The 12,203-nt window shown below is 40.6% G+C and overlaps 1 protein-coding gene across 1 annotated transcript in view; it reads left to right on the top strand.

Annotated features, from left to right (window-relative positions):
* The first annotated feature begins 3,332 nt into the window (after positions 1 to 3,332).
* POLR3B (RNA polymerase III subunit B) overlaps positions 3,333 to 12,203 on the top strand; it is a 76,595-nt gene continuing 67,724 nt past the window's right edge. The window contains exons 1-6 of the mRNA XM_061371833.1: positions 3,333 to 3,455; positions 4,584 to 4,616; positions 7,068 to 7,124; positions 7,219 to 7,283; positions 7,818 to 7,893; positions 11,433 to 11,533. Of these exons, the coding sequence (XP_061227817.1) occupies positions 3,384 to 3,455; positions 4,584 to 4,616; positions 7,068 to 7,124; positions 7,219 to 7,283; positions 7,818 to 7,893; positions 11,433 to 11,533 (404 nt within the window). The 5' untranslated portion in view covers positions 3,333 to 3,383. The remainder of the gene's footprint in view (positions 3,456 to 4,583; positions 4,617 to 7,067; positions 7,125 to 7,218; positions 7,284 to 7,817; positions 7,894 to 11,432; positions 11,534 to 12,203) is intronic.

Below are 12,203 nucleotides of genomic sequence, written 5' to 3'. Positions count from 1 at the left end.
AGTTACAGAAGAAGTATGCACCATTTGAAGTAGGAATCATTCAGAACTTCTCAACTATAATTGAGATTAATGACAAACACCTAAGAAACATCATGTTGATGGGAGGGAGGTGGAGTTACTTTCTGTATATAATGTTTATAAGCATTTTGTTTATCCCAGTGGTGGTCATACATAAATCTTACCTTTAATATGTGTATGTATTAATCTTTGATCTTAATGGGTATTAAGTATTTTTTAAGTTAGGTCTTTCTGACCTTTATTCTCAAAAGCACTTGAAAGTGACCTTAGAGAGTACCACAGAGCAGCTTCCCCTTCTATATTCTGTTGGATGAGGGCATAAGCTTTTCAAAGGATATTCTGGGGTCTGAAAGCAAGAACTCAAGTGATTAGTCGTTCTGAAAATGTGATTGAGTTTACTTTCACTCGTGAGAAATATTGCGGTTTTCTTTAAAGTTCTTTGTAATAGGCCCCAATAATAAGTTCCCATTTAAGGCATCAGGAATCTTGCATACAGAAAATGAATAGGCTTGAAATTGAGAAATGTGGCAATAAACTGTAAATTTACACAGGCTTTATTTTGCATATTTCAGATTACTGGGAATAGATACTGCTGGAATACATATTATAGATATGTTGTCTATGAAATGGAATCATAATTTACTTGAAAATAATCTTTAATATATTACTACATAATCATCCTTTTTAAAATGTCGTATATAAACTCCATATGGTACAAGTTATCTAGCTTGTTCTAATATTTTATATTACAATCTATTTTTTATGAAGAGACAAGATCACCCATAAAAGCTGAATGTGTTCCACAAATTGTGTATGTACATTACTGTGTCTTACCATAAAGGTCTAAAAAAATCTGGGCATTATTAGCACTGTGGTTTTGTAGTCCGTTTCTAGAGAATTGTGTACTCCTTTTGCTAAGGGAAATGACTTCTGGTCAGTTGTTCCTCACTGTTGAAGAATTTTGGTCACGTGTACATAGGAAACTTTCTCCAAAATGCCTTTTTAGAAAAGAAATTTCTCTAGTGCACTTCTGCTCTATCCCTTGTAAAAAACATTGCACAAAATAAAGATGAATACATATTTTAAAGGGAACTGTTGCCTGAAGCCTGAAAAACCTGTGAGAAAGAAACTCCTAGAATATAGGAATTGTGCCACTACGTAGAACAGGCTTGCTTAGATGAATATGAAATTTTGATACGCAATTCAAAATCATCAAGAGAAGAATGCATTTTAAAAGAAATTATGGGAAGTTAAATATAAGTGAATTGCTGCATCTTTGGAAAGAACTATTTTAAGCTTCAGCCAAAACAGGATCTTATCAGTGTTTGAAGATTATTTATAACATGATTATGATTCTTTATCATAATATTTTATATGCATTCTATTATTAAATACAATTACAGATCTTCAGTGTTCTGGGGAAAGTTTCATACTAGGTTTTACCAGTAAATACTCAAATAAGGGTTCGTTGGGGTTTTTGGTGGTTAACTAGCAAAGGGCATTTTATAGCATGGCCTATGCTTCAACTGATTGTTTAATGTATCTTAATTTTTATTTAATGTTTGAAGCTTAGGCGCTGCATCAGTTTAATGTCATGTGTTGCATGCTGTTGACACTACCGTGGCTGAAATGCATTTATCTTTACTCTGAAGCTGGCCTTGTGAACCAAGATGCAATTCTGTAGCAGCTTTCCCTGATGAAATGAATATTTGAGGGTTTGTATGCATTAAATTGTTTGTGATATGACTGGTGATGAGAAGTCATTTATGCCAACTTTCTGAGATATAATGAATTATTAAATGCTGAAGATAAATTACCGCACTAATAACACATCGTGATTAAAATTTCTCAGTAGTAGGTGGAGTCTAGAGCTGTGATTTAAACTGGGCTACACAAGTAACATTCGGAACAGTTGTGTGCTTAACCGGGATTCCTTGGAAGAAGGTTGTATTTGGTTTGCAAGACATCGTTTTGACAGCAGGGTGTCTATGGGGGCAGCTTCTGTGAAAAGCTGCAGGAAGCTTTGCCCCATGTCTAATAGAGCCAATGCTAGCTGGCTTCAAAACAGACCTGCCACTGGCCAAGGCTAAGCCTCCCATCAGCAAGGTAGCAGCGCTGGGGTAACATAGTTAACAAGGAGAAAGAAAAAAACCTGCTGTACAGCAGCAGCCAGAAGAGGGGAGTGAGAGTATGTAAGAGGTCAACACACCACAAAGGTAATGTGTAATCACAGCTCCACTCTTGGGAACGATTAAATACATGGGAGGCTTCAGACTGGGGGATACTGGGGTAGAGGGCAATGCCAGATCCCCATAGTGAGTGGCAATAAAGACACGGGTAAGCATTCTGTTCTTCTTGTGAAATCTCTTAATCTAGAATCACAGAATGGTTTGAGGCGCTTAGTTTAGAAAGGTAATAACTCAATCTTCTGAACATCACTGTTTGTTTATTACTGTTTTGTGGAAGTAATCATGATTTCTGATTATATACTAATGGAGCGGGGTACAGGTCACTGGACTGAAACAGTTAGTTACTTTGAGCATGTCCTTAGATGGAAGGGCATGAAGGATGTTGCAGCCCTGCTGCACGTTGAACTCTTCAGGCTGACTAATAGGCATGAAGCTAAATGGAAGTGGTATGAAATGCTGCTACTCCCAGGTTTAACCTGGGCCTTCATGTCCAGGTTGTACGTGTGGAGCCCAGACCAAACTTGGTCCGCTGTTCATGCAGAATGTGAGCCAGATCAGAGGTGTGTGTGCAAGTACTGTTTTCACTCTACTTTTAAAATGTACTTAGCAACTGTTAGACATGAACCGTCAAAAGCTTTTTGTCACGGGAATTTTAAAAGATCAGTAATGCTTCTTTGTTTAATCTTAAACTGGGGAAGAGGAGTAGTCCTCTGAACTGTGATTTGGGCATTTCTAGCACTTGGGGGGGGGAAAGAAGGCTGTAGGTGATCCAGCTGCAGCACTGAACTAAGCTTGGAAAGAGACAATAATATTCTCTGAAAGCTTTTCTTTGTGTCCTAAACACTGTAAAATACCAGCACCCCACTTGCTCTGTGCTCTCCTGTGTCAGCCTGCTCCCCGGATTCAGAGGCAGACCCCCAAACGCTGACAGGCATTAAAGTCCCCTCCGAGGAGCCAGAGCATCGGGGGAAGAAGAGGTTGGAGAGCCCCGGCCGCCCCTACCGAACCCTCCCTTCCGCCCCGTTTTCCTGCGTGTGTGCCCGTGCTCATCCCGCCAGGGCCCCGAGGCCCCGGAACGTTCGTGCCCTGCGCGGCTGCGGCGGGAGGACGCGTTTGGTTGGCGCGCACTGGTCCCTCGGCGCCGGCCTCCGCTGCGGTTTCTGTGCGGGGTTGGGGATGGAGGCGCTGGCGGAGGAGCTGGGGGCCCTGACCCCAGAGCAGGCGGCGGCTCCCGTGAACACGGTGGAGGTTAGCGGCTGGCGGCGGCGGGGAAGGGGCGACACGCGTAATGGGGGTCTCCATTCCTGGGTTTGTTCTGGAGCAAAGGGGCCTCTGCCCTCTGCGGTGTTTCCTTAAAGTTTGAGGATTGCCTGGCGTGGGGATAGGGAGGAAGTGAAGGAGGCCGTTTGTCAGGTTCCTTTGGCTGCACTGGGCTTCGTGTTTGGAAACAGCACGTCAGAAATGGAGCCCCAAAACCTTGTGCTGCGATTTGCCATGAGTTCCTCTACCAGCTCCACCGTGAAGGATTATTACCCCACAACTACAGCGCTGACATGTGCTTCTGAATGTCAAACTAAGCGGTGATGGTCTGTGAATGTTACAGAATGCTCTCCTCTGGAGCCAAGTGCTGCAGCCTCGGGCTGTACCCTCTGGTCCTCCTCACCTTTACCCTCAACCCACGTCCCTCATCTCAAGTGAGGGGTGGGCTCCCCATGCCATGGGGGGTGAAGGTGGGGCTGATGAAAGAAGATGTTCCCAGGGGTCATCAAAGAATAGAAATGGAGGAAAGTTTGTAGGAACCTTGGTATCCTTGGGACTGCACTTTGTTTGATATCAAACTTTGTGTTGCATCAAACTTTGACAGTTTTGCTAAATCTCCGTAGGAGTCAAGGTACTGGTAGGTTTTACAGAGACTCATGTCTGCAAGTGACGTTCCCAGGACTGAGATTCTTGCATGTATTTTGTCAAGGAGAAGTTGTAGCAATCTTCCCTTGCTAGGAATATAATTTGCAGTGTTAATGACCAAAAAAACATTATTTGTTCTTAAATGAGTGTGTGTCAGTAAGGAATTTTCTAAGAAATAAATATTCCCACATCAGTTGCTTTTAGAAAAGATAATGTCCCATTGCATCCTGAGTAAATACTGCATAGTACATATAGCTTATCAAATGATTCGAGTCATCTCTCTGTTTTGTTTTTACTCATCTAGGTTGGTTTTGCAGTCTGTTTTTATAAATGGATCTGATTTTAAATAACATCAGTGTTTAAAGTTGTAATAATAACAGCAACAATAGTAATAAACCAAACCCAAGCTTGAGCCTCTTAGATGCTTGGTCGCTCTTTGGAAAGATATTTCAAACTGTTTTTTGTTTTCAGGAAAAATGGAGACTTCTTCCAGCGTTTCTGAAGGTTAGTGTTGTGCATGCATTTCATGGCATGAATATTTCGTCTCCTTTCTAACTTTACATTCCTCTCTTCCAGCTTTTGCTGTTTCCCAGGATACCTGTCCTCACCTGTGTGGATTTTGCTGTTATTTTTTTCTTAATTCCAATACAATTACAGATAAAGTCATTACATAGATAGCTTTCTTGATTAATTTGTGGGGGCATTCTTTTTGATGATTTTTGAATGGCTGTTTTCAATGAACAATGTATATATGTAATGTTTCCAGATCATTTTGCTGGTTTGCTGGCACTCAGAGACCCTATCATGGTCTTTATAAAAGACTGGGTGTTAAGTTTGTAATTGTGTTTGTTGTAGGAATCATATAAGTACAGTTCTGGGTTCTGCAAAGGCTTGAATATATGTATACCTTCCCTCGTGAAGGCACAGCCTGATAGAACTCAGATTGCTAGTGTCTTAATTTCAGTGCTACTCAGTCTGGTATTAGTTTAAGGCACAGTTCTATATAAAATGCCATTGGATGTAATAGCAGGACTAACAAACAGCTGGAAGTGAGGGAGGAGAAAGGCAGTAATGAAAATTGTATCATAAAGATAACAGGTAAAGTCTGTGATGTTCGTAGGTACCTTCAGGGAATTGCAGCCACCTCTGCACCCATCATCAGTCTTGAGAAATGTTGCCTGCTTTAGCAAGCTTCTTTTCAGCCTCACTATGTTAATTCCATTCCTTCCCAGTTTCTTCTTTCTTTCCTTCTCTGCACTTCTCTTTTTGTTGTACCCGTGAGTGTTTGATCCGGGCAGGAAAACAAAGCTCAAAAGCCAGTTACTGATTGTGTATGTTTTCACTTTGGCTCAGGGCTCTGAAGATGCTTCAGGGCCCTAATGAATCCTGTTTCTGTGTCTCTCCTAGCAACCACATGGACTTCCATCACAAGCTCGAGCTACTGATATTGTCTGAATTCTTGAAACTGTGAAAAAGGGAGGGTTGCTGCTGATTGTGGGGTGCAATTTGCTGAGGCTTTATGCCAAGTGTATCCATCCCACATTATTTCCAGCCGGTGAGCCCTTTGCTACCAGGCTGCTTGATGGTGGTCTGGCCTGTCTGTTGCATGTTGATTTATTTATGCCAGCAGTGGTAGTTATACAAAGCTGACGTGCATTACAGTTTCTAAAGTGGAGTTTTCTTCAATAAAGCTGTTGAGATCACTTCATTGAAAAATAGAAAGAACTACTGGCCTGATTTCTAATAAATCCATAATATTTTCCATAATAAATTCATAATAATGAATCTAATAAATCTATAATAAATCCATAATATTTTTCTTGCCTATATCATATGATGTGCAGTGTTGTTATAAATTAGGGAAAGCCTTATCTGAAGAATTCTGCTCTGGAGTCATTTCTTCTTTGTCTTAACCCATGGAGGTTTCAGTGAGAAGCCTGATTTGTCATTCTAAGCTTCTTATTTCCTACTAATTTAGAATGAACTGTTGCCTACCATGCGAACAATGTAAATGTGTCTATTTATGTATGAAGTTTTAAGTCTTCTAACATGTCATTTGTCATGGGATGTTTCAAAGCTTAAAGCCCTCTGTAAGCATGTAAGCACGTGTCAATATCAGCTAGCAGTCTTTCCTTTTCAAGGCTGGATTTTGCACTGTAGTGAGGATAGTTATACCTTTTATTTCTGCAAATGCCAATCTGTTAACAAAATTAATGCTTCTCTTAGTATTCCTTCAAGCCAAAATCTTTCTTCTTTTCTTGAATCCCAGATGATTTTATTTAGTGTAATACCCCTTCTTTTGATTACTCTAAATACCTTAAACTTAAATCCTTGAAATGTATCATATTAACCCATTACCTGGGGGAACTGCGTTATGTTTTTTGTGTGATATTACCCTTGCGCATGTCCTCTCTCTTCCTGCCTACAAATCAAACTCAGATTTCTTAGCAGTGTCCGGCCCTTCTGTGACTTGTTTCCTTGCTTATTGACCTCTTTCACACCCCACTTCTGTTCCATCTGCCCCATCTCATTTGCCATCCCTCTCATTCTTTATGCTAACTGCTCTTGTTAGGGTGCAGGCAGCTTCTTTCTCAAGCAGCACACACACACTGCTAATTAGACTCTAAATGCTTAAAATTATTTCAGAATAACAGCAATCTGACAGAAGATTTTCCCTTATATTGGCTCTTGTTTGTTTACATGAATTTCAAAGTCTGTTGGGTGCTTACTTTGTACAGTTACTGATTTATTTTTCTGACTCAAAAGGCAATGACAGCTCATGGCAATGCCTAGTATAGAACCAGACTGGTTGTCCAGGCACTTCTCAGAATTTTTCAGCTGAAAGAATTTAGCACATATCCAAAAGTACTTATAAATTCTTGTCTCTTAATTTCTGTCTTGTATAATTTATGTTACTGACACTAATTCCATTTACTGCATGCGTGTATTTTTTAGGTGAAAGGACTTGTGAAGCAGCACATAGACTCATTCAACTATTTCATCAATGTGGAGGTATGTTTTCTTAGTGGAAGAGAGTGGCTCTTAGTACTCAGAAATGGCACATGATTATCTTTTGTTGTTATGTGTTGTTTTTTTTTCCCTCCAGATAAAGAAAATTATGAAAGCAAATGAAAAAGTTACAAGTGATGCTGACCCAATGTGGTACTTGAAGTAAGCATGAAATGTTTTCTGTATCGGTAGTAACATCTGGTGCTGTCTTACGGGTTTGTCATTGGCTATGCTTTTAGGCACCTGTGTACGTATAAATCATGAGAATATTTTCCATGGGTTACCTGTTCTTTGGAGCTTCTCTTCTATTGAAATATAGGAATATTTAAAGAATAATCATGTGAAGCAGACTAAATAGCCAGCTGTTATCAATACTTTATGTCATAATTTTTTCTGTAATTTAGTAATCTTGTGTGACAGGTGGGAGTTTCTCTTTGTCTATTTGCAACGGTAACTTGGGGTTTATTGCATGTGCAATTTAAATCTTAATTTTAACTAAGCAGAACATAGCTCAAATATGAGTTACTTTGGGAAACTCATTAGTAACCAACCTACGTTTATCAAAGCATTTTTCAGTAATATTTCGTATTACTGAAACCTATCAAAACCATTTTTCAGTATATATAGAATTCTGCTTCCTGAATTTCCTTAAAAATATTTGCCTTGTTGCTCATTTTGGAGCTGTTTGTATTACAGGTACCTCAACATCTATGTTGGTACTCCAGATGTGGAAGAAAGCTTCAATGTGACACGACCTGTATCGCCTCATGAGGTATTAATGTTTGCATCTGTGTTTGTTTGGTCTTGGGAATGTGTTAGGTACTAGCTGCAGATAACTTTATTTTGAGTATGTGCATGCTACCTGAGGTGATACAATGAATGCCATCATCGCAGTAGAAAGAAGTTTCAGAGATTTAAACATTTCATAATACATTCTTTTATTTTTTAGTTCTTTTTTTGTGACGTGTTCATAGCTGTATTTGGTGTTTCATGGTAACTGTGTCGGAGTGAGTTTCCATGAAAGTGGTGAAAAGTACTTCTCTTGCTTAGTCTTGTGGATCTCCTTATTACAGCTGAAGTCATCACACCACAATGTGGTGTTCTTTGATGTTTTTATTAGCTTCTTTTAAATATTAGCCTTGCCGCTGTCTACACCATAGGTCACTCCAGTCTCCCTTTCCCTCTCAGTCTTCTTTGGGAACATACATCTGATTTTTTTCTCATAGTTCTTAACTCCGAGTCAGAGAGCGAACACGAAAACTTTGAGAAAACCCAGGTGGAAGTTGATAAAATTACAAGAAACTGCAGAAGAACATTAGCTTTATGGGTAGTATATTTAACTTCTTTGCACTGCTGTAAGCATGTAGATTAACAAATAAATTGTGTACTTCTGGAATGAAGGTGCATGTTGGAGAACAGATGCTGCTGTGAACTGACATCAGTGTCTGTTGCTTTTGGAAGCATATAAGGTAGCTTCTGTACATATAAGAAAGCCATAAACTAAGATAAGGTTTAGACTTTTTAGGATTGCTTCCATGACTAAAGTCATTCAGTTCCCATCAAATTTTGCTCAGGAATAAAATACTCTTCTCCTGTTGCTATGCTTCCAGATTTATGCCACTGCAACAGAGGTACTGACAGCTTTTTTAGCCTCAGAACAGGAGCTGAGCTTGGAACTTTGCCTACAGCTTGTTGTCAACCTGATAAATCAGTTCATGTATCAGACATTTTTTATTTTGCTACATGCACTTGATTCATGAAGTTGAATTGTTTGGGTTTTGGGTTTTTTTTCATGTAGACTCGTACCATGAAATACATTTGGTCCTTTGGAAGAATACTGGAAAATCAAGCCATCTAGTGGCTGCCTCTTGTGCATAGCCACGTTTCTGTCTCCAGTGACCTGACTGCGTAATTCTTATTTTGTATCTGTGTCTTGTGTGGACAAAGCACAGACGAAGAATCCCAAAGCCTTTCCCCCTCCCCCCCCCCCTCAAGTAATACTAATGAGGCTGTCTAAATCCCCTTCTCACACAGATCTCATGGGAGTTTCATGAACTCTTCATACAAATGAATTTAAAGTAATTAGAAAACAGAATTATTCTTGGTTACATTTAAATTTGATGAAATCGTTGGGAGCACAGCAGGACCTAGTTTCTTACAGGTCACAGCTGAAAACTGCTGGTGCACTTCAGTATTTTATTACTAGAGAAGTGGTTTACTTTTTAATATGGTAAGAAGGAGCAACGATGTTGTGAGAAAGTCTGCAGTGATTCTTGAGGCATTTTTTTCCATACAGTTGCATCTTCAATATACAGCACAATCTTAATTGCATTTTATTAATGCATAATGAGCACATTGAGAGCCTATGGTATCATAAACGTACAAGTCTGAATACTGATGGATTTGTAATCCTGGAGCTCAAAGGTATAGAATGCTCAGAGAGGTCGTGAATGGCCTGATGTGCATTGCTCAGTTGTATTCAGTGAATGCTGTAAACCTTGTCTATATGAACATAAGCCATACCTTAAAGGCTAGCAAGCAGTCAAAGAATGAGGCTGGGGAGAGGAGATCAGAAAGACTGGATTAGAAATGATTGAGCCTTGAGCTAGGTTATGTCCTAAATATGTATATCTTGCTTCTCTTGCTATTTGAGGAATTTGCAAACTAATTCTGGGAGTCTTTACAGGAAGTGGTACTAAAGTGAACCTTCTGTAAGATATCTTTAGAAATGGTACCATACAGTGAGATTTGCTCATTCTGTTAGTAAGGTAGCACACTCTCTGCCTTACTCTCATGTGTTTCTCTCCCATCAAACTTCATATGAGAGCACAGCTCTACAGCTGCTGAGAGCCTTCGTGCAGAAATGTCCCTGAGCTGAGCACTGCTCTCAGAGCCTGTGACACAGTATGGTCTTTGTGTCAACTCTGTGGATTAGGCCTGTTTGTTTGATTAAACTGTTAAGAAGTTGCACTCTGCAGTGCTGTCCTTTGAAGATAGATCCACTGGCTGCTTTTGAAACATGTATTTGGGTTTGGTTTTTTTTTTTTTTGTTTTGTTTTAAACAGGGACTCATAGAATCATAGAATGGTTAGGGTTGGAAAGGACCTTAAGATCATAGAATAGTTAGGGTTGGAAAGGACCTTAAGATCATCAAGTTCCAACCCCCCTGCCATGGGCAGGGACACCTTGCCCTAAACCGTATTACCCAAGGCCTCATCCAGCCTGGACTTGAACACTGCCAGGGATGGAGCATTCACAACCTCCCTGGGCAACCTATTCCAGTGCCTCACCACCCTAACAGGAAAGAATTTCCTCCTTATATCCAATCTAAACTTCCCCTGTTTAAGTTTGAACCCATTACCCCTTGTCCTATCACTACAGTCCCTAATGAAGAGTCCCTCCCCAGCATCCCTATAGGCCCCCTTCAGATACTGGAAGGCTGCTATGAGGTCTCCACGCAGCCTTCTCTTCTCCAGGCTGAACAGCCCCAACTTTCTCAGCCTATCTTCATATGGGAGGTGCTCCAGTCCCCTGATCATTCTCGTGGCCCTCCTCTGGACTTGTTCCAGCAGTTCCATGTCCTTTTTATGTTGAGGACACCAGAACTGCACACAATACTCCCAAGTGAGGTCTCACGAGAGCAGAATAAACGGGCAGGATCACCTCCTTCGACCTGCTGGTCATGCTTCTTTTGATGCAGCCCAGGATACGGTTGGCTTTCTGGGCTGCAGGCGCACACTGAAGCCGGCTCATGTTCATTTTCTCATCGACCAGCACCCCCAAGTCCTTCTCCTCAGGGCTGCTCTGAATCTCTTCTCTGCCCAGCCCGTAGCTGTGTCTGGGATTGCGCCGACCCAGGGGTAGGACCTTGCACTTGGCATGGTTAAACTTCATGAGGTTGGCATCAGCCCACCTCACAAGCGTGTCAAGGTCCCTCTGGATGGCATTCCTTCCCTCCATTGTATCAACCGAACCACACAGCTTGGTGTCATCAAGATCATCTAGTTTCAATCCCTGGACTGGAATCCCTGAATGGGTGGGAACGCCTCACCCTAAACCCTGTCACCCAAGTCTCTGTCAAACCTGGCCTTGAGCACTGCCAGAGATGGAGCATTTGCCTCTTCTGTGGGCAACTTGTGCCAGTGGCTCACCACCCTCACAATAGCCCAAGTACCATGAAAAGCTTGGTCAAGCTTTGCTTTGCTTGATTTCTTTGAGGATTTATAGGAGACAGAGCAAACACGGAATGTTTTAAGAGAACCTCTTCAGCTTGTAAGCCAACATCTAACCACATGACTGTTCTCCTTTTAGTGCCGCCTGCGAGACATGACTTACTCTGCCCCAATTACAGTGGACATTGAATATACACGAGGAAGCCAGAGGATCATACGTAATGCCTTGCCCATTGGCAGGTAAGGTGCTATATGTCAAGCGTCTGGTGCTAGTTTTCATTTGGTGCTGTGTTTGGAAGAGATCTTACTGCAAAGTAAACGTAGACTAACCTTGCTTCCTTGTTAAAAGAAATCGTGACTAAATTTTTGTGAGCAGCTGTACAAGATGTGTTTGTCAGGTTCTGTTGTAAGATCCTGTTTTGCAAAAGCTTCTGGAAATCCCTTTTCTTCCAAAGAAGAGCAATATCTGTCCTTCCAAATAAGGACAGATATTGTCTATGTTTATACTAATATAAAACCAAAGAGGGAAATATATGAAAGAACACTGGAGCTGCAAAATGAAAATAATCATGTTTGCTTTGTAGCCAAATTACTTATTCTTTCATACCTAATATGCAGAGATACATCTGTAGAAGGTGAATGGTAAAACCAGTAAGGCAAGCATTAGTCCTTCTGCGTGAGGTTAAGATCACCTTTAAATTTTATTTGGTTTAGAGTCAAGGCTGAGCTTTAATGGAGAGACATTAAGGAGTTTTTGCTGATTTTGTTTTCTAAACTCTGTCAAATGACTTGAGGTTATTATTTTTTTCTGTAAGAAATTAGATGTCCATCTTAACCATACCAAAAATGCAGAATCCCTGACAGTTCTAGCGTTTAGTGAAATCAGAATTCCATTTTAAAGGCAGTAAAG

Source organism: Neopsephotus bourkii, unplaced genomic scaffold (assembly GCF_033783945.1).
Source record: "Neopsephotus bourkii isolate Nb327-2 ecotype Australia unplaced genomic scaffold, CSIRO-AGI_Nbou_v1 NB_1589, whole genome shotgun sequence".
Classification (NCBI taxonomy): domain Eukaryota; kingdom Metazoa; phylum Chordata; class Aves; order Psittaciformes; family Psittacidae; genus Neopsephotus; species Neopsephotus bourkii.
Note: the sequence above shows the minus strand (reverse complement) of the source record. Positions and strands in the feature narration are given on the sequence as shown.